Source organism: Schistocerca nitens, chromosome 2 (assembly GCF_023898315.1).
Source record: "Schistocerca nitens isolate TAMUIC-IGC-003100 chromosome 2, iqSchNite1.1, whole genome shotgun sequence".
NCBI lineage: Eukaryota > Metazoa > Arthropoda > Insecta > Orthoptera > Acrididae > Schistocerca > Schistocerca nitens.
The window spans coordinates 546,013,895-546,040,435 of NC_064615.1; the positions used below are offsets into that span (position 1 = coordinate 546,013,895).

The window sequence follows — 26,541 nt, forward strand, 5'->3', positions numbered from 1 at the left end:
TGCTCCGCTTATAAAGCTTTGTCTGAAAAGTCTTAAGAGCTTGTAAGTGTATGCAGAGGAAGTTACGTCGAGAAATGACTTATAAGAAAAAAAAATTCCTACGTGCGCCGTTTCAAATTATTTAACATTGAAGTTAGCTAATCAGGTCTTCGCGCACACATATTCAAGCAACCCGCCAGAGACACTGTCGCCAAACACGTGCTTCGTTTGGTTTTCTCAGACATAACAGATGTAGCTCTTTCTCAAGTAACTTAAATTTATCTCTTCCTTAAAAAGCAGATTTTAAATGGTAATGATGATTTGAAAAAGTGGTTAAGTCACGGTCCCACAGATGTCCGTGCATTGTCACATTTTAGCTGAGGCAAGTGCTTGTATTTGTTCAAGTTCAGTGCTAAATAAGTCGTAAACGGCGTAACGTATCGAATTTTTTCTTAACGAGATTTCAGAGTGTTCCTGGCCATCCTGCGTACTTTCCTTACCTACAATACCACCTCACGGCATTCAGTCTCCCGGTGGGCAGAAGTCACACTTTTTCGCTTCATAATTCAGTACACTAAAGGGATTATCAAGAGCGTCAGGTGCAATAAGTACGCGTATAGTACGAGATGGAGAGTGATTTCATGCAAGCACTGTTGGGTATTAGCTATTTCTCCACGAATGTGTTATAAAAACAAAGGCCAAATTTTAAACTGATATCGCTGTTATATCAAAAAGCTAATATGAGGGCGTGTCGATTTTCTTCATGTGCCAGCATCAGTGAATAGAGAAGAGGGAACGACTGCACTGGAAATCCCACTGCGCGTTCTCACCGATATCACTTACTTTGGAAGCGACGTGGCCTTCTTTTGTTCAGACTGTTGTTATACGTCGGACGTGGAAATATACATCTTTAACGAATGCTTTGAAATGCAACAATTTGTATTGGTTTTGATGAGAATGTACAATACTGTTATTATAGATGCCACTGGTCAAGGCTACGAACTACAAAAGTTATTCCAGAATTTTCTTTAAGATTTTCTTTGTGCCTATATTACCTTCGTTCTCTGATAATGGACTCTTTTCCAACCCTCAGTCTAACACGTTCCAGTATTGTAGGAATTTTATGCCTGGCCAAATGACCAGTCGTAATTCTCCGCTCATATTATTATTTTGTGTCTTGACGGTCGTATGCAAGACTTTCTAGTTGTTTGGAAGAAGTGAGTCTAAAGCGTAATGTCTTGTTCGTTCTGTCCATGACGTTGCGATTGAAAGGAATGGTTGCTAACTTGTGCCTCCTCTAAAATATACTTCTTCACGATACGCCACGAAGACGCTTGGAATCTGAGATATGATTTTGGCGCCACAGTAGTAATCAGGAGATTCATTTCAACACATCTGCACCTGTCACCCTCTTCCAGTCTCGATCAGAAAAATGACCATGACGATTATTTCTGTGCCCAACGGGAGTTGCTGAAAATTTTGAGGTAGAGATGACTAGGTAGTTTCGTGAGCATCAGACGGTCCTATCTCTATGGAAATAAGAGAAATGGGGAGGGAGAGCGAAAGAGACAGAGGGAGAAAGAGAGAGAGCGAGAGAGAGAGAAGGGTAGTCTCCAACTGATTGACAATATCGATCCCATTGCCTCACTGCACTAAAGTTGATTTTGCATGCTGCCCTTTCAGGATCCAATTTATTCAAGTTTCCCCAAAGTTTCATTAATGGGCTTTGAAAAGGCAGCACTAACAGCTTTGCTGTAGAGATGGATTCATGTCATGAGGTATCACTGCCCCTCCTGTTTGTTGATACGAAAAGAAAGAATTTAGAAATACGTTTGTTGCGTGGCCAACTCTAATTGTCTTATTAATTGATTTTTCTCATCGCCATACGCTCCTACATAATTATTATATTTAAAATAGAATAGGGACCTTTGGTAATGAGATGTCATTAGTATGTAATACCTGACGACGGCATAGTAAGTATTTGGAAAATATTTACTTTATGGTGAGGATAATGCTCATTAACAAGAGCTCCACTTTCAGTCAAAAAATTGAAAAACATAAAAATAAAGAACTGTCTCCAGCTTGCTGGCGAGACAGTCAAAACATGCGATTAATTGCGATTGCTCTGCTGATCAGAAAACAGAACTTCAAGGACAATGGGTACATCTGGTTATTGTTTTCGTCTTCTAATTTTACAATGTACTTAATTCCGAAAAGCGAATGTGCCCGCGATCATCGAACCCGATAGCCACCTCCGCTGGCCACTTAACGACCCTTAGCGATCTCTGTTACTTCCAAGAATGGACCCTCTCAATCTTATGAGGGTAATTGAGGAGTTCTTGGATAATACGTGCTCCGGTTTCGAAATCCTAGTTAACCAGCCATTACTGTAGGGCGCTTATTAGGCACTCTTCCACCGCTGGTCTCCAGTGAATCCTCATTTACAATATTAGTAAAGCGTAAAGGCATCCTCCTTCATCATATAGAGGTCCGATTGAACGTGTATCACTTTGAAAAAAGTCAGAACATGTAAGTGATTTTGTCATATGTCAGGTGTATTTGTCGAGGAATCTCAAAAGTATTTATAGATGAAAATGTCCGATAACTTGAGTTTCTTAAAGTCTCCAATAGTATTACAACGTTAATTCGCAAAGCCCTTTCTCGTGTTATTATAAGCTGTCAAAAACTACTCAAAATGCGAAAACAGAAAGTATTAACATGTAACTGACCCTTACCTGCATGACAGCAAAAGAGTGTGTGCAAATCAAAGTAAAATAAATTTTAGGTACCTATTAAGAAATCAGCTGATTAATAAACACAGTTTTTCAATTGGTTTGAGTTCTGTTTTGTAAGATATTACGCTTCACATCGTCTACCGCTCCTCCTCTTCTCACATCTAGCTATCTTTGTTCTGGGTATACGCTTTCGTAGGACGTTGACACGACAGAGCTCTGGTATACATTAATACTTTCCCTTTTTCAAAATGAATAAGGCCTTAAAGAGGTGTTGAGCAAAGTTTCAGTGTTTCTAGATCACCATGTTATTTGGAAAACTCGAGATTCACTTACTTTCCTTTTAATACTCGACAGAGAGGAATATAAATTGTCACCTCTAATCAGTATACTGCATTGCTCGCCAGAGTATAAGTCTTCGAACGAAGTGCTCTGTTGTCGAAGACACCACTATTTTCTACGTACCAGCCCAATTTTGATAGAATTAATTTCTCGCAAAAGGTATTTTCCTTTGTGAGATATGGTCTCCAGACATATTTTAAGCAATAGCTTCTCACTGAAGCAAATGTTATCATAAATTCATTCCACATTTTAATAATTAATTTTAAAAATTAGTGTTTATCAGTTACCAATTATTATAGTGCGATTTTTATTCATAAAAATACCGAGCTGCTTTTATTCCTTATGGTACCCACAAAATTGCTCCCTTATCTGGTTACTAGACGGCTGGTTATAGGAGAGAGCGGAGCGGCTCTTTCTCAACGGAACTTACTTGCGAGGAACAGTAGGCCGAGCTTCATGGCGCCTGGAAGTCAATATTAACTTTCCGCACGGCGGCTAGATGGCGCTATTGGCTTTTATAGCGTTGCCGCGTCGCTGATATGCGATGTCGTTTCAGCACGTGGGTTGCAGATAACCTTCCAGTATCACTGATTCATTTCAGTACAAGCTGACTGTCTCGTGCCGTCAAATACAAGTGCAGACGTAGATATCAATCCAAGTATAAGACAACGTTTTAGTAGAACTGTCCTTTGAAATCAAACGACCTGTGACGGAGCGATAAACTGAGTCCGCCACGCGGTTTGGCCGCACTGTTAGAGGCGCCATGTCACGGACTGCGCGGCCCCTCCCGTCGGAGGTTCGAGTCCTCCCTCGGTCATGTGTGTGTGTGTGTGTGTGTGTGTGTGTGTAGTTCTTAGCATAAGTTAGTTTAAGTAGTGTGAAAGTCTAGGGACCGATGACCTCTGCAGTTTGGTCCCTTAGATAGTCACAAACATTTTTGAACTAATTCTCTATTAATAATAGCGTGTAATAAAATGGTTTGTTGAGTTCGTCACTGGTTTGCAGGCTTTTAGTTACAATGTGCTCAAAATTCTGGTAGTCCTGAAGTATTGACGTGGTAGCCAGTCTTTATTTATAGAGGAGAAACGATTTAATTAACTGGACGCACATTAACAATTGCGGATACCCGAGCTGCAGAACGTATCTAATCCAAGTATCTAATTTTGATGAGAATTTCGCATTCAGTTAATCATCGCAAGGAACAATCCAAAGTGCTGGGACCACATTCTGTGTTGTTACAATTCCGCACAATTAAAAAAACACTCTTCATCAACACTGAGTCAACAGAAGACAGCGTCAGCAAATCGGTATTTGACAATTACTTTCATTTTCATTACACTTACATATGCTTCGCAGTGCTAGACAATAAGAGGGTTTCGAAAAAGTGACACCCATTTTTGCATTTTGTAATATTTCCACCATTTGGCTTAGATTTTCATAACTACGTCTATTTCACGTTTTCGCGTCGTATGTCAGTCTAATCTAAATAAGTAATGAAATACAATGAGTATCTCCTGTATCTCTTCACACCATCGTGTCGTATTTTCGTAACAAGATCTAATGCTCAGTTTATTCTTTACCTAAACAGCGTTATACAGATAATATTTCAACAGCCTCAGTATTTGGTCTTGAAGGATCCTACTATTTCGTTTAGTTTATTTGCATGAGTAAGGGACCTCCTAAGATTCGTCTCACTGAATTGTGAAGCTCTTATTCTTCCTCTTTCTCCCTCGACATGCCTGCAAAAACACAGCTCTTGTGCCTTAATGCATTTCTACGTTCTTACTTATGATTCAAATGGGTCTGAGCACTATGGGACTTAACATCTGTGGTCATCAATCTACAGGGTGTTTCAAAAATGACCGGTATATTAGAAACGGCAATAAAAACTAAACGAGCAGCGATAGAAATACACCGTTTGTTGCAATATGCTTGGGACAACAGTACATTTTCAGGCAGACAAACTTTCGAAATTACAGTAGTTATAATTTTCAACAACAGATGGCGCTGCGGTCTGGGAAACTCTATAGTACGATATTTTCCACATATCCACCATGCATAGCAATAATATGGCGTAGTCTCTGAATGAAATTACCCGAAACTTTTGACAACGTGTCTGGCGGAATGGCTTCACATGCAGATGAGATGTACTGCTTCAGCTTTTCAATTGTTTCTGGATTCTGGCGGTACACCTGGTCTTTCAAGTGTCCCCACAGAAAGAAGTCACAGGGGTTCATGTCTGGCGAATAGGGAGGCCAATCCACGCCGCCTCCTGTATGTTTCGGATAGCCCAAAGCAATCACACGATCATCGAAATATTCATTCAGGAAATTAAAGACGTCGGCCGTGCGATGTGGCCGGGCACCATCCTGCATAAACCACGAGGTGTTCGCAGTGTCGTCTAAGGCAGTTTGTACCGCCACAAATTCACGAAGAATGTCCAGATAGCGTGATGCAGTAATCGTTTCTGATCTGAAAAATGGGCCAATGATTCCTTTGGAAGAAATGGCGGCCCAGACCAGTACTTTTTGAGGATGCAGGGACGATGGGACTGCAAAATGGGGCTTTTAGGTTCCCCATATGCGCCAGTTCTGTTTATTGACGAAGCCGTCCAGGTAAAAATAAGCTTCGTCAGTAAACCAAATGCTGCCCACATGCATATCGCCGTCATCAATCCTGTGCACTATATCGTTAGCGAATGTCTCTCGTGCAGCAATGGTAGCGGCGCTGAGGGGTTGCCGCGTTTGAATTTTGTATGGATAGAGGTGTAAACTCTGGCGCATGAGACGATACGTGGACGGTGGCGTCATTTGGACCGCAGCTGCAACACGGCGAACGGAAACCGAGGCCGCTGTTGGATCACCTGCTGCACTAGCTGCGCGTTGCCCTCTGTGGTTGTCGTACGCGGTCGCCCTACCTTTCCAGCACGTTCATCCGTCACGTTCCCAGTCCGTTGAAATTTTTCAAACAGATCCTTTATTGTATCGCTTTTCGGTCCTTTGGTTACATTAAACCTCCGTTGAAAACTTCGTCTTGTTGCAACAACACTGTGTTCTAGGCGGTGGAATTCCAACACCAGAAAAATCCTCTGTTCTAAGGAATAAACCATGTTGTCTACAGCACACGTGCACGTTGTGAACAGCACACGCTTACAGCAGAAAGACGACGTACAGAATGGCGCACCCACAGACTGCGTTGTCTTCTATATCCTTCACATCACTTGCAACGCCATCTGTTGTTGAAAATTGTAACTACTGTAATTTCGAAAGTTTGTCCGCCTGAAAATGTACTGTTGTCCCAAGCATAATGCAACAAACGGTGTATTTCTATCGCTGCTCGTTTCGGTTTTATTGCCGTTTCAAATATACCGTTCATTTTTGAAACACCCTGTATTACTTATGCCTAAGAGTTACTGGCCATTATAAGAAGCGTCTCTAAGCCTTGTGTTTAATTAAGTGGCAAACTTTAGTGTTAATAACTATACTGTAGAAAAGGTTCTCGGGAAAACGTCAGATATCGCCGTCAAATCCCCAACTCGTCGCAAGAGACCAACATCTTCAGATGCACCGAAAAACTGCTGAATTATGACGAAAGCCTATTTTTTATGCCAGTATAAGCAGGAAACACACAGGTGCGAAAGCAGCAGATTCGGTGGCCGACTGCTACGCCACTTGTCGGAAGATATACTAAGACTTGGACGAATGCACACTGGATGTCGTTGCTACCTGGCGTCGCTCCAGCGCCCCCTTTCGGAAACGGCCTGCCAAAATACCCATCTGCGCTGGTATGTGACCATCCTCGCCGTTGTAGTCCCAAAATTTAAGACTCCACCCAAGAGTTATTCATTATATGACCAATAATTCCCCTTTGTGGCCGCTTGACTAGTATTGTCAGCACTAGATCCCAGACAGTCATAACTTGCATCCCTATGGCTCTGTTCACAAGTTTTACGAGCTACAAATCTACACCGTCTCTAATTACGTTATGTACTATGACATCAACGAGAGAATTATGGTACGTTAGGAACTCACATTGTGATCCATACTGAGAGAAACTTCGGCCACTGCTAAATTCTCAGGTTGGTCCAGACGCATGTGTCATCGATTTTCGACTCATCGGTCCAACTTCTGGATTAGTACTTTTCAGCTGATCTGGGTACTACAGTATTCATTATGGCCATGTCGAGAGTCTCAGAGAACCAAAAACACATCATCATCAAGTAGTATTTCACTTCTTTCAGCGTTGGTTCTTCCTGACAATTCCTTTAAACTCCAGTCTACTCTTCGTGATTTCTCTATTGCAGACTGAGTCTGTATCTGCTAGTGGGCACGGTTGCTAGAGCACTGGTACTCAATGGACCATCCACCACACACTGTTAGGTGGCTTGCGGAGAACATATGTAGATGTTAAATATTATGAGAACTAATTCCTATCTATCACTCTATGATATATGTAAAATCCTTTACTTAACTGACGATCCCAGTTCTTGTTACTGTTCTGTAGAAGACCTTAAATTTCGCAAATGTTGAGCAGCGGCGTCTGCTGAATCAACCAGTTTCGTATTCTCCTGACAATCCCATTAACTAATATCGATTGCCCTGGTACATGTGGTAGCGCTTTCCTGGAAATCGCTTTTGTGCTTTGACAATAAGAAAGGCTTCTTGTTCGTGGTGTTATTGGAGGTGAATTGATTCACAAGACATGGCATGTAGACTGTGAGGGAAACAGAAGCCGATAATCTAAGGGACCTGAAACATGTTTACGGATGATGGAGGTAACGAGAGTGGATGCTTCTGACAATGAAGTACAAGGGTGACCACAGAGAAATTCGTCACAAAGAAACATATAGTTGTGTGGTTTGGGTAGATGTCCAGAATTCTTTTTATAGGAGAAACTTCTTCGAAACTAATAAGACAGATAAAAGAAATTTACGTGACTACAGAGACTCATCCACCTACCGTACAGCTTTAGTTACATAATGCTCTTGTGTTTAATGTTATCATTTCATCTTCATGAAAAAATACGATAATAAGTAGAACAGTAAAGATAATCGAAAAGTTTAATTTTAAGTTTAAAGGTGCTGTGTAGAAATCTTACACTGAAATGCACTCCACTGTTTATTTATAAAGGGAACAATAATACGGTCATCAGGCATAGGTTAGCATAGTAGGCCACTCCTCTGATTACAAATGTTAACCGTTTCGATGGTAAGTTTATTAGATTACAATCGTCGCCTGAACAACTACTTACATTGTCAACGTGCTAAGTGATTTAGATGGAGAATATTTGTGAGTAATCAAACATCCGTCATGTGAATGCTACCTTTCACTAATATTTTTGTATGTTATTTAATTTTTAGTGTTGAATCTTCTTGTAGTTTCTTCACACATATTTTTAGTTTTCGTACAGCATTTGCGTTTACAGTTCTGCTGACAATACACACTATTTTTTTAAAAGATGCACAGTGAATTACTGTCCTTAAATGCCAGTTTCTTAGGACACGGCTGATTATCCTCCCCGTTCCTGTACAATCGGATATAGGCTACATCTCCAAAGACAGTGTTGACAGAGGGACTAAACTTCATGATCAGAAAGAGTTTGGAAAGCTTGTAAGGGTGTTGATGGTTATGTTGTGATGAAAAATAATTGTTAAAAAAAATTTGATACCTTTCGGCGTTTCCGAATTAATTAAAATTCGAGTTAGCCAATCAGGCCTTGGTGAGCGCAAATTCAAGCGGTCCGACAAAGGTGTTGTCGCCAAACGTGTTCTTCCTTCGGTTTCCGAAAGCCGAACCACGGAGCGATACAAAAATCGTGCATGTGACGACATAAGGATCGTACCTGAGCCAAAGGCTGACCAGTCTCTATCATCTGCTTTATGACAACAACTGACACTAATTGCATTGGGCGGGCCACTTGAATTTGCACTAGTAACGGCTTTGTTGGCTAGTTTCATTACCAAGTAATTAGGAAACGGCGCAAGGTATCGAGTTTGTTTCTTAACAATTATTTCTGAGGACAACCTTCCCTGGATGAACCGTACAAGCCTATCTGAAGGTTTCTTACCACCCAGTATGTACTTATTTTCTGCTTCCTTCACAAATTTTTGTTATGTTATAAACATAAATTATATCGGTCTGTTGGTGGACTATTCCACTGCAAGGGTTTTCATTATGTCGCTCTTCAACGTAACCTGATGACAAACCACTGCAGATTGACATGATTGCTTCATGCTCCGCATGTTTCGCGTACTAAAAATACACTATGGGACAACTCAATATTCGAGAGAAGCAATATTTTTAGGAAATATCATCCGGCAAGAATGTCCTTCAGCGGCATCTATGGCAGTAAAAATTTTATAGCTGTTACTTTAACTAACGAAGTTTATCCAGACGTAATGTCTCAATTTTGATTTCTCCTTTATTATTCTTTCATGTTCTATTCCGAGACGAGGTTGCGAACAATCTCCTGATCTTCATATACAGGACGTGACTGTAATTTACAGAATGAATTTTCTCCCTGTAGCGGAATGTATACTAATCTGAATCTTCGTGATAGATTAAAACGTGGAAACTTACCTTTCAAGGGCAAGTGCTCTACCGACTGAGCTATGCATCACGACTCGTGACACTCCCTCACTGCTGTACTTTCGCCAGTACGTAATCCACTACTTTACAAACTTCACAAAATTTCTATTGCGAAATTTGCAAGACTAGCATTTCTGGAAGAAAGCATATAGCGGAGACATTCCTCAGCCAAAGCCTGCGGCCTACTTTCCATAAAGAATTTTCACTCTGCAGCGGAATGTGCGCTAATATGGAACTTCCTGGCAGATGAAAACTGTCTGCCAGTCCGAGACATTTGCCTTTGACAGGTAAGCGCTCTACGGCCTTTTTGTTTATTTATTTTGTCTTTCAGTCTATTTCTCCCTCGGTATGTTGCCAGTGGTTCCTTGCGGATGACGCATGACGTTGGTACCTTCAACCCCGGAAGACGTCTTTCACATTTTATCGATAAGAACGCCACTCAGTATTATTACAGGTAGAGCCTAGTTCCCGGACCGAACAGTGTGAGCTACCATGCCTGCTAAATTTTAAACGGTGACTAGATTCGACTCCAGAACCAACTGTCGACTGAGCTATTGAAGCACGACTCAAGAGCCGGCCTCACAGCTTTTCTTGCATCAGTACTTTCTTCTGTACACTTCACGGAAGTAGCACTCCTTGTAGAAAGTATTTAATGAGGACATGGCTTGGCCAAGGAGTACTAGTCTCGCAAGGTTTGCAGAAGAACTTCTGTGAAATATCGAACTGGACAGTTTACTCTGTACAGCACTTTTCCGCGAAATGAAAAGCTCCCAGGTTCGAGTCTCGGTCAGACACAAATTTAATCTGCCAAGAAGTTCGATTATCGTAATTTGTTTCAAAAATATTTAACATTGAGGCTGATGATTGCGGAAGACGCATTAAATTGAAATGAAGAACCGACAGTAGGGAATTGTAATTTAATTGCATAAACGAGGAAAGAAGGTGGAAGGTGTGAGGAAGCGATCGACTATGTAGATTGGAGTCTGAGATTTTAATTAGGGTTTTCATGGTTTGCAAAACTACGATGGTGAAATTTTTTAGTTGATGGACCGACAGCATAGTGGAAATGTGAAGAAAACAAAAAGGAAGCGAGAACCTTGACGTGAAATTATATAAAAAATAAAACTATGTATCGTGACCAGGGAGAAAAAGGCGGATAAACGGTGAAGACAAAGAGATAGGGAAAGAAACAATTATCAGAAAACAGAAAGTCTGTGTGTATTTTTGGATAAAAAGGGAGGAGAAGGAAATTGATTAACTTCAGAATCTGTTATATCTACATGTCTTGTAATTAATCTACTTTGCAGAGCGCTTTGCTCAGTACAACGCCTTTTTTTATTTGTCGACGAGCTAAGTTCACTAATGTGAATTGTATCACTGCTACGACAGGCGCTGTAAAAAATACATGGAAGTCACTGGTTGTGTGGTGACTACTTTCTTTAGTACCGTGTTTCGATTTATACATCATTAGATTAATCTGCAAAATTCAGTAAAAAGCTACCAATAATACGTAGTACATAATAGTACTTATATGACCACTAAGAACAAAAAGGATATAAATCAAAGTACAATGTGAAAACATACAAAGGTTAAGGGGAACATGTTTTACATAGGTATGGAATCAAATATGTTATCCATAAGGCAGTGCGAAACTGAATCATTATGGTGGTTGCGCCGTTCAGGTTTGTAGTACTGGTGAGCAAAAGTACATAAGACTTGAATATGATTATTATAGTCCAATGAAGAATGTCTAAGGTACAGTTACAAAACAAATCTACATCAAGTCAAACTGATGAAATAACGACTGTCTTAAACACAAGATCAAGTCTCATGTTGCAGGGGAGGGGAACCAATAGGAGATCGCCAGGGGAGGAGCAACATGTGGATCGGTTCGATGAATAAGCTTTTTACTAGAGAACACTTAAGATTAAGTTAGATATACATACATTTACGCCTAAACATAGCAGCAGGCACAGGAAACACATTTATAAATTTTTACTCTTTCACAACGTCAGTTCACAAACAACACTGGTCATTAGTGTAAAATGGCATCAATGAAAGGCAGGAATTGCAACATATAGTAACATGACATACATACAATCGTGCATTACCCAAGACATCCATGTGTGGGTAGCTAGGCTGGAGAATGGGGGGAGAGCGTTGTAGTGGGATCTATCGGGAAGGAAAATGACAATTGACATACAAAATTGAACCTAAAGGAACTAACAGACACAGAGCAAAATACGCAAACATGACCATAGGAAATGAACCATAGGAAATGAAAAAAAATTATAGTTGAATTTCAATAAAACAGCGTAATGAAATTGTGTGTGAGATGGATAATAACTACCAAAACATGACAATTTCCTTTCGAAAGCAGTCATTCTGAGGTTAAGGAAAATGTCTAAAATAGCATATCAAAACGAACTGAAATCCACAATCATCCACAACTGAAGTTACAGCTAAGATATAAGGCGTTTCAGAATTAACGGATTTTATAAAGTCTTTCAATCTGTTCACTGCAGCATTAGCCACAAAGAAAGCAAAGGCCAAAGACGGTTTGTAGACCAATCGCACCTGAACGGGTGGGATTAAATCTTCAAATGCTTCGGATGGTATAAAAAGAAAATTGTGAATAGGCATTCACCTGGAGGCGCCAGACTAATGTCGATGAAGATCTCGCCAGAGGGGTCGAAATGTCAAGCACTCTAGAAGTTTAAAGAGGAATTTGACGTAATGTTACAACTCATAAAGTATCTATTTTTGGTTTCGTTTGGAACTCAAATGGTTCAAATGGCTCTGAGCGCTATGGGACTTAACTTCTGAGGTCATCAGTCCCCTAGAACGTAGAACTATTTAAACCTAACTGACCTAAGGATATCACGCGCATCCATTCCCGAGGCAGGATTCGAACCTGCGACCGTAGCGGTCGCGCGGTTCCACACTGAAGCGCCTAGAACCGCTCAGGCACAGCTGCCGGCGGTTTCGAACTCATTTTCCCTACTCACATACTAAAATCTGAACTCAGCCACAAAACATTTTGTTGATATTACGTAAAACACTGTAAGGTTGCCACAGTGCATAGGCATACTCTCTGTCTGTCGTGTGAAAGTGCTGTGGTTTCTTAAAAGCTTACTCGAGAAGAGAGTACAGGGAATGAGAGAGAATTCTTGCTGCTATAATGTATTCCAACCTTTGCTCTAGAAGCATAAAGCAGGGAGATTTTGTGTGTGCTACTGATGTGAGCAACATGGATTCTTACATGAGGACGTCAGAATACAGTTAAATTACTCGTAGCACTGCATCATAACCCTCGATGCTGGACTCTTCAGTCAAATTAGACACTATATTCGTAACACTAAAATTGACGGCTTAATGAAATTCCAAGCTGCTCTAGTTCTGTTTCAAAAACTTTCCTCATATTGCCGCTCTGTCATACTGGGGAATCCTGAACAACAGGTATCCGCGCTGTGAGGGTATTCCCTGCGCATCGCGCAGTGTGGTATGTTATGCAAACTGTGCCGCACCGTTAACTCGGAGCGTTAATGGCAAACCTTGCCAAACAAATCCTTAAAGAACCTTCTTGAGAACAATTCTGCATAATTTTCCTTGCATATTTTATTGTTTTTGGAGGCCCAGTACACTTTAACGTATACATAATGTAACATGTAATGATGGCCCTCCGCAAATGTTTATAGGTCACCCGTAATAAAAATGCATGATTCCAAAGCAGGTGAACGTGGTTAGGACCTCCATCTAAGGAAAAAAGAAGGGATGAAAGTGGATAAGAGGGAGTGCGATGACCTTCCTATCATGTGACACGTCCAGATGGCGTTCTGCAGAATTTTGGTGAAATGTGGTTCCATTGTGACAGCATTAGCCTACCTTACACCTCTTATGACCTCAGAGCTGCGACCTTTCTTTCGCACATGTCGACACCTTGTTGTCCAAAGCGTCAACAACCACGAGGATGACGTCGCAGGGCGCCACGCTTTTGCAACATTACAAAAGAATGTTGTAGGCACCAATAAGGAAAATAAGGTTGGATGATCAAGATCGAATGGCTCGGATTATAAAGGTTCTAAGACAGGGGTGAAGCCTTTCACTCCATATGTCGAAGTAGCAATGAGGAAAGCAGAAGAACAATTCAAGGATGGCATTAGAATTCAGGGTACAAGGATGTCAAAACATTTACTGATATTTTGCTATCCTAACTAAAAGTAAAGAAGAATTACAGGATCTGTCGATCAGAATCAACAGTCTATTAAGTACAGAAAAGTAATTGAGAGTAAACCGGAACAACACCAAACCAATGAGATGTAGCGTGAAAGAAACTACGAAAAAAAATTTTAACTGTTGATCATGAAGCAGACAAAGTTAAGGCATTCTACTACATTGGAAGCAGAGAACATAAAAAGTAGACTAGCGCAAGCAAAGAGGGTGTTCTTGGTCAAAGGAAGACAACTGGTATCAAACATGTTTCTTAGTCCGAGGAAGAAATTTCTGAGAAGGTACGTTTGGAGCACAGCATTGTGTGGTAGTATATCAGTGACTCTGGGGATACCGGGAAAGAAAAGAACGGAAACGTTTGAGATGTGGTGCTACGAAAGAATGTTGAAAATTAAGTGGACTGATACGGTAGGAAATGAGAAGTTTGTCCGCAGAATCGGCGAAGAAAGGGACGTATGCAAATCACTAACAAGAAGAAGGGACACCATGGTAGAACAGGCGAAATACCCTCAGACTTCAAGAAGAATATAACAGTTCCAATCCCAAAGAAAGAAGGTGTTGACAGGTGTGAAAATTATCGGACTATCAGTTTAATAACTCACGGCTGCAAAATACTAACGCTAATTCTTTACAGACGAATGGAAAAACTGATAGAAGCCGACCTCGGGGAAGATCAGTTAGGATTCCGTAGAAATGTTGGAACACGTGAGGCAATACTAACCCTACGACTTATCTTAGAAGATAGATTAAGGAAAAGCAAACCTACGTTTCTAGCATTTGTAGACTTAGATAAAGCTTTTGACAATGTTGACTGGAATACTCTCTTTCAAAATTTGAAGGTGGCAGAGGTAAAATACAGGGAGTAAATGCTATTTACAATTTGTACAGAAACCAGATGGCAGTTGTAAGAGTCGAGGGGCATGAATGGGAAGCAGTGGTTGGGAAGGGAGTGAGACTGGGTTGTAGCCTATTCCTGGTGTTATTCAATCTGTATATTGAGCAATCAGTAAAGGCAACAAAAGAAAGATTCGGAGTAGGTAATAAAATCTATGGAGAAGAAATAAAAACTTTGAGGTTCGCCGATGACATTGTAATTCTGTCGGAGACAACAAAGGACTTGGAAGAGCAGTTGAACGGAATGGACAGTGTATTTAAAGGATGATATAAGATGAACATCAACAAAAGCAAAACGAGGATAATGGAATGTAGTTCAATTAAGTCGGGTGATGCTGAGGGAATTAGATTAGGAAATGAGACACTTAAAGTAGTAAAGGAGTTTTGCTATTTGGGGAGCAAAATAACTGATGACGGTCGAAGTGGAGAGGATTTAAAATGTAGACAGGCGATGGCAAGGAAAGCACTTCTGAAGAAGGGAAATTTGTTAACATCGAGTATAGATTTAAGTGTAAGGAACTAGTTTCTGAAAGTATTTGTATGGAGTGTAGCCATGTATGGAAGTGAAACATGCACGATAAATAGTTTGGACAAGAAGATAATAGAAGCTTTCGAAATGTGGTGCTCAGAATAATGCTTAAGATTAGATGGAACGATAACGTAACTAATGAGGAGGTACTGAATAGAATTGGGAAGAAGAGAAATTTGTGGCACAACTTGACTAGAAGACGGGATCGGTTGGTAGGACATGTTCTTAGGCATCAAGGGATCACCAATTTAGTATTGGAGGGCAGCGTGGAGGGTAAAAATCGTCGAGGGAGACCAAGAGATGAATATACCATGTAGATTCAGAAGGATGTAGGGTGGTGTAGGTACTGGGAGAGGAAGAAGCTTCACGGGATAGAGAAGCATGGAGAGCTGCATCAAACCAGTATCTGGATCTGGACTGAAGACCACGACGACGACGTAGCTTCCTTTCAAAACTACAATTAGACATTAGGTAATTATTTATGACATTCAAATTGGTTTAACTTCCTTCTAAATACGTCTACATATATTCTCCTGATGCAGGGTATTATTCGCAACGTGGGTATCCGTATTACATCCCCAAACTGTTCAATAAATCTAAACTAATTTTGTAACTTGTGAGAGTTCACAGTGTGAAAGACTTTATCCTAAACGGAGTCTGTTAGCTGCTGTGAAAGTGAGGAAAACTAAAAATAGTAGTGTAGTGAGGCAACAGTTGAAAAAAGTTTCACTGAAGCAATTGGGAATAGAGGTAATGAATGTTCTAAATTTTAAAGCCAACAAAGTCTATGTGGCATTGAACCCCTACTGATACATCAACACGGCGTAACAAGTCTGTATAGCTCGACAAGGTGAACTGTAGGTATGACGCACTGTATAGTTATCGGTTGTAAGATTAAACGAGACTAAGTGTAGTACTGAGCATTAGGTACAAGCTTACACAGTTCACACTATTCTCGCCCTTACAAATCAGTACCCCTCCTAAAATCCTTGTCGGCAAAGCATTGGTTTCGTGGAGCTTATATTTTCTGTTCTTACTTCCTTTTCTTCGTTGTTGTCTCTTAGGTCCCATATATGTCTGTTAGTTGCATAAAACATCATGTTTAACACCATAAATAACAAGATTTAAATACTTATTTAAGGAAGCCTCCAAGAAGAGGTTTTGATCTCAATGGAAATTTCACTTAAATAGCTCTACAAATACGTCTACAAATATTATACACTACAAAGACGGAAAAATGGGGTCGTTTCTGCTTTGTTATTAACTTGATTCATAGGCTGCAAATAAAAGTAAACAGTAACCTCCCAAGCCAATCCCTCTTTTTACAGTTCAAGAGAGGTTGAATCAATGGTGGACACAAAAGTAGTGGTCCCACTAATAACAAAAGAGTTTATTTTGATAATAATCTTAGTCCGGTTACTGAATGTTTTAAATGCTTTGAACCTCGTTTTCTTTGAATTTCTACCGCATTTTCCACCTATAAACTTTCTCAAATAATTACACAAAGTTCGTAGAGGGTAAATATGTTTTCGTCTTATGTTCACTACATATTTCAACAATTTCTTGGAGATCGAAGACATCCTTTTTCAGATCTAAAAGTATTTGGCTTTTCTATCAACTATTTCTTTGAATAAGATGTCCCCTATTGACTACTGTGGTAAGCATTTCATATGCTTTACTTAAAATGTAAAACCCTCTCTAATTGCGGTACATATTTTTATCATGCATTCTTAAAGCACAAAACTATTAGGAAATCATACCCCTTCCGGAGACACACATTGGTACTGACGAGGCAGAGGTACCTGCGGTGCAGGCGGCCATAGAGAACCGGACAGGACACGAACCCAACACTTCTCCTGAAGATGACAAGTAGGAAAGTTGATAAATCGTTACCACAGAACGGCGCCTTGACTCGGCTGATAAGCCGAGAAGACTTCATCATCGACATTCGCCGGGAAAGTCTAAATTCGCAGAAAATCACGAAAATAGTTTACACCGAAGAAAAATGTCTACATGTTAAAACCTACTTTTAGATCTTCTTATCTGAAAGTCATGACACATAAAGAGCACGAAGTCCGATAAATGAAACGGTGCTGCGCACGCTTGCTGAGAGAGGCAAACTTAAGTCGATTAGCCAATGAAATGAAAATTATATCTAACCGTATGACCGTCAGGGCGGCGTCAGCAATTGCGTCAACGTGCCACGTGTTGTGCGGTCACTGCTCCTCTCACAAGAGTCGCGTCAGCTGACCCCTCCGACGAAACCCGTTGACTTACGCAGCGGCAAAATCGGAGACCGGAGGAGTGTAAGCGAGTGACTTTTCGCCCTGGTAACAGCTTACAATAATTGATGATAGGACAATATACTTCCAGATATACATACTGGACACTCGTGCGCTTGTACCCTCTTGTGTGTGTGTGTATGCGTTTTGTGTGTGTGTGTGTGTGTGTGTGTGTGTGTGTGTGTGTGTGTGTTTGTGTTTGTGTGTGTGTGTGAGAGAGAGAGAGAGAGAGAGAGAGAGAGAGAGAGAGAGAGAGAGAGTAGGAATCATTTACTAGAAAGCTTTCTAGCGTACAGCTTTTGTTACAAACAATCTGAACACGATTATCACAGAACAAATAATGTACAATATTGACGGGTGCGGAAAAATGTACACAATTTCATTCAAAATCTAAGGAAACAACGAAAGCCGGCTACATGTGTTTCAATAATTTACGTACTACATAACGTGCCTGCATTATATTAACAAATGGTTTTAGAAATCAGGTAGCTGTGCTAGTACTCAGATGTACATCTAAACGGAAACCAATGTAAATAAACGTTTCCACAACAGCTTAATTTCTTGTCCAGTTACAGCTTTTGTAGCTGATATATGTAAGGCGCAACGTAATTTCCCCACAAAGACACTTCTTAATTCCAATTTTCCTCATTGTGTCTGTTCTTTCTCTGTCTGTAATTCAAATCATTTTACGTAACAGACTGCACGCAGCATATTTAAAATGTGTAGCTATAGTCACTGACTCCTATGGATGGGAGTAAAATACATGTTTCCGATAGTTTGTCGATATTTTCATTACACTTCAGCTGTTTTTTATTCATCTACATTTCCATAAATTCTGAGGTTCATTTTTACAGCGCCATCGATCTTCCGCATTCTTTTTTCGTATCACTATGTCACTGTGGTGTCCGTCATATCTCTTTACTATTTCAGTTTTTTGTATTCATTAATATTTGTCAAGAAGGGGCTTCAAACGAGGAAACGAATAACGGTGACTCCGTAGGACGCCAGTTTTATATGAGAAAGCTCAAAGTTTACCAACTATATTTCGTGATGGGATTCCTGGCTTCGGTTCCTGCTGTCACGTAGGAAACTATGTACTGCGACACGCCGAGTAGTACTAGGACTTACGTGCTCTTACTAGTTCTTGCATCGTTAGGTGTGGCTCGAACTATGAAGTTTGTATTTAGTCCTAGAAACGGCGAAGAGAACCCTGCAATTGAAGTTATTTCATTTGGAGTCAACGTGTATCGGGTTTTGGATATATTAGGACACGTAGCTTCGACGAAGACAGCTTCAGAGAGGACAGTGACACATGACAATAATAGCTTACATTGCCGGTTAATCCTAAAAATATACTCGTCTGTGAATAGTTGAGAATCCTCATTGGGTTTATCCTTGTCGGAAGTAATCTGGAATATATCTGTATCTTCTAATGATAAGGCTCACAATGTCTAAGCTTCAAGAACACGACTTTAAGCAAACAAAGACGAAAGTGGTGGCAGGGGATGATATGGATGGGAGGAAGTGAAGACTGAGGGGTAGGGAATGGTAAATGAATCTAGCTGTCCTCTTGTCATCACTGTGTCATGAATAATTAATATGACATACACACATATATTATAATATGAAACTATCTGTGAGTTTGCCAGTAGTTTTATAATTCCCTGGCTGCGTTACGAGCGCTGCGCAAGTTAAGTCACGTGACGGGGCTACCTCCTCTAGATATCGCGACCTACCTGGTTTTCTGTCGAGCTTGTCTCCCTTAGGGAAGCTGACTTCTAGAGGTACTGGGTGCTTGTGTTTGTTTTGTTTTTTCCGGTGACACTCATTAATAGGGGTGACAGTATACAGTGAAAAGAAGTCTTTCATCATGTTCCCAATAATATACGCTGTCCAACTAGCAGAAAAGCAAAATTTAAAGCCAAGCAAACATAATTACTTCTGGATAATTATTTCTATTACATACACAGTTTTTAGTGAAAACCTGTTAGTATTACATAAACAAATTGAACTGAAATGTGTTACTTGCTACATGAGTAGTATGAAACACTAAGATGTGCATTATTATTAATCCTTACGCGGTGTACTGTTTACTAGCCGGTAAATCGCTAACATGTAGTCCTACTTACAAACAAGTAATATACCCGGGTAGCCTGTATATTGCCTAGTCCCACATCATTTAGAGAAAAATGTGCATATGTCCCGCGAAGCATATGACTAACTAACTAATCAACCAACCATCCAGACACTGCTGAAGCCTCCAAATGACATCTGGAGTAGTCTGTTTCTATTCTCCTTTCTTTTAACAGAAATGTCAGATTACAGCTATCGTCACGTAAAGAAAATTAACTCGTAATTGAATTTTACATCCTGTGTTTCGGTCTACTACGTACTGTATTCTGGTGTACTATCATGACAAGTTTGTGTCTACATTTCGACAAACAATTTGGTCTTCTGTGATGGCGCGATGAGGACGACTTCTCTTACGTTTTCCTTACTAGTCGTTGGGAATAAAATGAACCTTACACAGTCGCACTTTGTAAGCTATGGGAGCAGATACGGATATACAATGGTTTTCTAATTACTCTTCGTCTCACAGTAAAAAAAAACTCCGTTACCAACACGACTTGCAAGTTGAACACGTGTGTCTGCGAAGATATTTCTACATCTGTCGGAGTTCTTTTATGCAAAACCGAAAGCTATGACGCAATACAGGGTGTTACAAAAAGGTACGGCCAAACTTTCAGGAAACATTCCCCACACACAAAGAAAGAAAATATGTTATGTGGACATGTGTCCGGGAACGCTTACTTTCCATGTTAGAGCTTATTTTATTACTTCTCTTCAAATCACATTAATCATGGAATGGAAACACACAGCAACAGAACGTACCAGCGTGACTTCAAACACTTTGTTACAGGAAATGTTCAAAATATCGTCCGTTAGCGAGGATACATGCATCCACCCTCCGTCGCACTGAATCCCTGATGCGCTGATGCAGCCCTGGAGAATGGCGTATTGTATCACAGCCGTCCACAATACGAGCACGAAGAGTCTTTACATTTGGTACCGGGGTTGCGTAGACAAGAGCTTTCAAATACCCCCATAAATGAAACTCAAGAGGGTAGAGGTCAGGAGAGCGTGGAGGCCATAGAATTGGCCCGCCTCTAACAATCCATCGCTCACCGAATCTGTTGTTGAGAAGCGTACGAACACTTCGACTGAAATGTGCAGGAGCTCCATCGTGCATGAACCACATGTTGTGTCGTACTTCTAAAGGCACATGTTCTAGCAGCACAGGTAGAGTATCCCGTATGAAATCATGAGAACGTCCTCCATTGAGCGTAGGTGGAAGAATATGGGGCCCAATCAAGACATCACCAACAATGCCTGCCCAAACGTCCACAGAAAATTTGTTGATGACGTGATTGCACAATTGCGTGCGGATTCTCGTCAGCCCACACATGTTGATTGTGAAAATTTACAATTTGATCACGTTGGAATGAAGCCTCATGCGTAAAGAGAACATTTGCGCTGAAATGAGGATTGACACATTGTTGGATGAACCATTCGCAGAAGTGTACCCGTGGAGGCCAATCAGCTGCTGATAGTGCCTGCACACGCTGTACATGGTACGGAAACAACTGGTTCTCCCGTAGCACTCTTCATACAGTGACGTGGTCAACGTTACCTTGTACAGCAGCAACTTCTCTGACGCTGACATTAGGGTTATCGTCAACTGCACGAAGAATTGCCCCGTCCATTGCAGGTGTCCTCGTCGTTCTAGGTGTTCCCCAGTCGCGAGTCATAGGCTGGAATGTTCCATGCACCCTAAGACGCCGATCAATTGCTTCGAACGTCTTCCTGTCGGGACACCCTCGTTCTGGAAATCTCTCTCGATACAAACGTACCGCGCCACGGCTATTGCCCAGTGCTAATCCATACATCAAATGGACATCCGCCAACTCCGCTTTTGTAAACATTGCATGGACTGCAAAACCACGTTCTTGATAAACACTAACCTGTTGATGCTACGTACTCATGTGCGTGATGCTAGTACTGTAGAGCAATGAGTCGCATTTCAACACAAGCACCGAAGTCAACATTACCTTCCTTCAATTGGGCCAACTGGCGGTGAATCGAGGAAGTACAGTACACACTGACGAAACTAAAATGAGCTCTAACATGGAAATTAAGCGTTTCCGGGCACATGTCCACATAACATCTTTTATTTATTTGTGTATGAGGAATGTTTCCTGAAAGTTTCACCGTACCTTTTTGTAACACCCTGTATAATATACCGTACAGGCATTCAGAGGGACCAGATTTCACATATGACCAGAAAGCCACTGTTTTCCTGTTGTCTTTCCAAAAAACACACTTTGAATGCTAGACAATACCTCAAAACATGGACTACCTCATAATTGTTTTCAAGGTTTCTGCTATTTCGAAATACACTCACTAGGATGCTTAGCACCAGATATTAAGGTGCTATCTGCTATCTGTGTATCTAGTAGCGGAAAATTGGATGGTATCAGACGGTGGGTTATATTGGACAACTGGTGATTCTGATTTTTGGCACGTGTAGCAGCACCAATCGAGGTCACTGCAGTCTTGGCTGTGAAGACATAGGGGAGATTACTCCATCTTGTACAGCGCCGACTTTGTGTATGGAAGTGACGGCGCATTTTCTGTTTTGTGAATATTTTTTGTGTACGAAGATAACTTTGGAGTGCTATAACTGGCTTCAAAGTAAGTGTAATTTTGTTATAAGACCATTGGTAGCAATAAGGGGTATTGTACTAACTTTGGAGTGCTATAACTGGCTTCAAAGTAAGTGTAATTTTGTTATAAGACCATTGGTAGCAATAAGGGGTATTGTACTACATGTTTTAGGCAGTAAATATGTTTAGACTTATTAGTAAGAACGAGACAGTCGAATTGTCTTCTCATGCCGGTCGGGTTGTATCGGACATAAACATTGAGGGTTGTATCAGACAACAATCATAGCCAACTAAAATTAAGTTTTGAAGGATTTTTTTTTCATTTCACAGGCGAAATGGGGAAAGTAATGCATACTTGGAGAGAAGAAAATATGAAGACGGCTGTAGAAAGAGTTCGTTTAAAGGAAATAACAATTCGAGAAGGTATTGAGCGTTTTTCAGTCACAAAACGGGCTTAAGAACTTTTCGGAGCGGAAAGAGTTAAAACTGAAATAAAAAGTGGGAAACTCAAAATATTTTGCTACCACTTCCATTGACGAGCCGGGGCAAGCACTCTACCCTCACATTAAAACAGCCAGACAGCCAGCTAATGCCACAAAGCAAGGAACAGTTTTTGAAACTTGCTTATCAATTTGCTGAGAAAATGAAACTAAAACATAGGTTCAATAAAGAAAAAATGGAGGCAGGAAAAAACTTCTACTATGACTATGAAAAGACATCCAGAACTGCGGCTGTGGACGGCGAATCAACAAATTTACAGAGAGCAGGTTTTATCAAAGAATAAGTTGACCGATTTTCGACTAACTTTCTGAGTTGATAGACAAGTATAAGTTTAGCCCCTCAAAGATTTTCAGGGCCGACGAAACTGGCGTAATGTCTGTTCATTTCAACAGACTGAAAGTAATGTCAGTCAAAGATAAAAAAAAAAGTTGGAATACTGGCGTCGGATGAGAAAGGCATGAATGTCACGATTCTCCTCTCTATTAATGCAGGGGATGTGTTCATCCCACAGCTGTTTGTCTTCCCCCGTGTTCGAATGGACAATGATCTGAAGAAAAATGTCGCAGTAGGAAGTGGTTTTGTGCCCAACCAAGGGGATGAATCACTAAGGATGGTTTCCTCAAGTGCCTAGTTTTGTTTGTAGAACGAGTGAATCCACTAATCGTGGATGGCCACTCAAGCCATAAGGACTTGGACGTCATAAAGACTGCAAAGAAACAGCGCATTCACATGTTAATCCTGCCTCCACACGCTTCCCATAACTACAGGCACTGGACAGAACTCTTATGAAATCTTTCCAAAACGCTTATCATGAGGCATGTTTATACTGGATCAACAATATCCTAGCATTAAAATAAGCTTGAAGGACATAGTAGGTTTAGCGTGCTCAGCTTTCTCAAGGATTTGCAGGATTTAGTTTGCGAAGTCTGGCTTTGAATGCACAGGCGTTTCTCCTCTGAAGCGGAATATTTTCCGTGACTTGGATTACACTCCTTCACTAAACAAGAACAGTGAATCAACTGGTACCTCATCCACCAGTTCTTGACTTGGCTCCTCCTCTTCCATGTCTTTACCAGGCTCCTTATCTGCTGCCATGTCCTTACCAGGCCCCTCTTCTGCCATATCTTCACCAGTCCGCTCGCATGCCATACCTTCACCATGCCCATCTTCTGCCATGTCTTTACGAGGCTCCTCATCTGCTGCCAAGTCTTTACCAGGCCCCTCGTCTGCCGTAGGCCTATCTTCATCAGCCCCCTCGCCTGCCCACCATGACCTGAGTCGTCGCTCCTCCTCTACATTACCAGTCCCCTAATCATGATCGAGTAATTGGGTTCTCTAAGACGTCTCAGTCTCAACCACTTTTAGAGGTAATTTCCCCTCTCCCCTGCCATTCTTCTAGTAGATTTGCATCAAGGCAGAATCATGGAGAGAAGAGTGAAATTTTGAACTCAACTCCATACAAAAAACAACTGGAAGCGAAGAAAGAAAAACAGGAAGAGAGAAAAAAAAGCTGCCGAAGCTAAGTGGAAACTTAGGCAAGAAAAAACGTAAATTGAAAGAAGAAAAGAAAAAAGAACATATCTCAAAAAAGCCTGTAGGCTAGCTAGAACCAAACTTTTGACCAATAGAAAAACTGGATGCTGTAAAAGAAAGGATAGTTCTACAACAGAAACGGAAAAATCTAGCGAAAATGCTAAGCAAAAACTAAAATTTGATGATGAGAACACTAGAGGTGATGGCGTGATTCACTGCATCACTTGTGACGAATCTTTTGAAGAGGACTGGATCCAGTGGCGATTGTGTAACGGATGGGCCCACGGAAACTGAGCAGACTTGAAAGCAGCGCTGTGTACTATGAATGTGATGGCTGCTTCTTGCATAAAAAATAAAATTCGTATTCAAGATGTGGTAAAGTGAATTGTTAAGTTAGTAAAATGGCACTTATTATTGATTCTTTATCGTTTAGTGACCACTTGTCAACCTAAAATTATTAAAATCACTCAACTCAGTAAACACTTACCAGTTGCCATGTATTATTACCAATAAACAAGTGTTTTGTGAGAAACATTTGCTTATTTTCTGTAATTTACGTCCTGTCCGATACAACCCTCCAACCTTTCTCCTTAGTTAAAATTCAGATAAATTTTAGAAACCAATAGATAATAGTACTTCTACTCCCTAAGAGCAACTGTTAGGATAGATGTTTTATGACGGTACGTTATGGTTGTTATTTTGTACGTATCAAGCCATTAATTTATTCAAAATTTGAAATAAAGCTTAACCGTCCGATACTACCCGACCTTCCCCCTACTGCATATTTGAAACGTGATTGTGGTATATATTTAATAATGACAGTGCCTGTGCTAACTGAAACCGTCAAATTAATTTCATTGTATCTTTCTGAATACATAAAATAATAATTTATAAAAAAATATCCACTAAATGGGAAAATGAGTTGCTAGTCGTAGAGATCACATTAGTTAGTCGTAGCTCACTTAAAGTAGCCAAAATGGTGAGGCATCAGCGGAGTGTTGATCGGTACCAACGTCAGAGACATCACGGATCGGCGAAACGTTTCTGATTTGGATTCCCAATTGCTATATCCACTCTTTAGTTATTAAAATTGTAAAGTTATCGGAAACTTTCACCGAACGCTCCATGTTCAGTCGCTCGAAACATCGTGGTCTCGCACTTTTCGATATCCGCTATATCTGCGTGCTCAGCTAGATTACTCTCCTTCAACACACTATTCTCGTGATTAGGCATCAGAAGACTTATTTTTATACCCCCACCTTAATTCAGCCCTGATAAGTTTACACTTTGCAGACGTAGCATGTGACAAAGATGCTTCGAGTGATTTCACAAGAAGCGTTTGCTGATAGTTCCCAAAACCATTATAACTAAAATCAGAATGGTGATTACTGAGATGATATTTGGTTTTTAACTCCTGTTTCGCTTCCTTCCTCATACCATTCACCCAACCTGGTACAACCGACATTGGCGCTTTCCGTGTTTCACAGGCTTCACTTGGCTACTTGAAAGAAAAAATGCTCGTAGCTAGTAGAAGAATGGGTGTAGCTACACACACTCTAAAAGAGGCCGTAGTAGGTAATCAGCGGGAAGAGATTGTGAGCGCGTCAAATGCATCAGGTCTGAGAGTGACAAACTGACATTGTGCCATATGGACATGTGGCCTTAAATGAGAGACGACAAACGCTATAGAAGCAGCACAAAGAGGCTACTATATCTGAGACTGGCAAAACAGGAGTTCAGGAATAAAAAGGGCAGCATTTACGGGATAAGGAGAAATAGTTAATTAATTAGAAAATATGTTACAGATTTATACCACATGAGACGGCAGGGATGGTAGTTGTTGGAAGTGTAAATGACACGAGCGATAGCAATTCATTACTTTGTAAACTATCACCACAGGGAACTAGATTTGACAGTAGCAGAGCTTGCTAACGGAGGATTGCTATGAAGGGTCTTTACCATACATAATATGTATCTTGGTTTTATAACATTCATGAAATTTTCTGGACACAACTTATATGTCGTGCGTGGTTCAGAAAAGGTGATAAACTTGAAGTCTTTTCATTGAACCGTTGCTTACAGGAGGAGAATTATAACCGCATCTTGTTTTTTGAAACTGGTATATTTTTCTTGTATTCAACGTGAGAAAGACAACAATGCTAGCTGGTAAATGTGCACAAAAGCTGCAGGTGACAAAGCAGTCGCTGA

At 40.6% G+C, this 26,541-nt stretch overlaps 1 protein-coding gene across 2 annotated transcripts in view; it reads right to left on the minus strand.

Annotated features, from left to right (window-relative positions):
• LOC126234482 (uncharacterized) overlaps positions 1–17,286 on the minus strand; it is a 51,574-nt gene extending 34,288 nt beyond the window's left edge. Inside the window, exon 1 of one of the 2 annotated variants that reach the window (XM_049943176.1) lies at positions 17,054–17,286. In XM_049943176.1, coding sequence (XP_049799133.1) covers positions 17,054–17,114 — 61 coding nt within the window. In that variant the 5' untranslated portion in view covers positions 17,115–17,286. Of the gene's footprint in view, positions 1–3,483; positions 3,536–17,053 lie in introns of those variants that run through there. The other variant, XM_049943177.1, reaches the window with a different exon arrangement.
• Between the last annotated feature and the right edge of the window lie 9,255 nt (positions 17,287–26,541).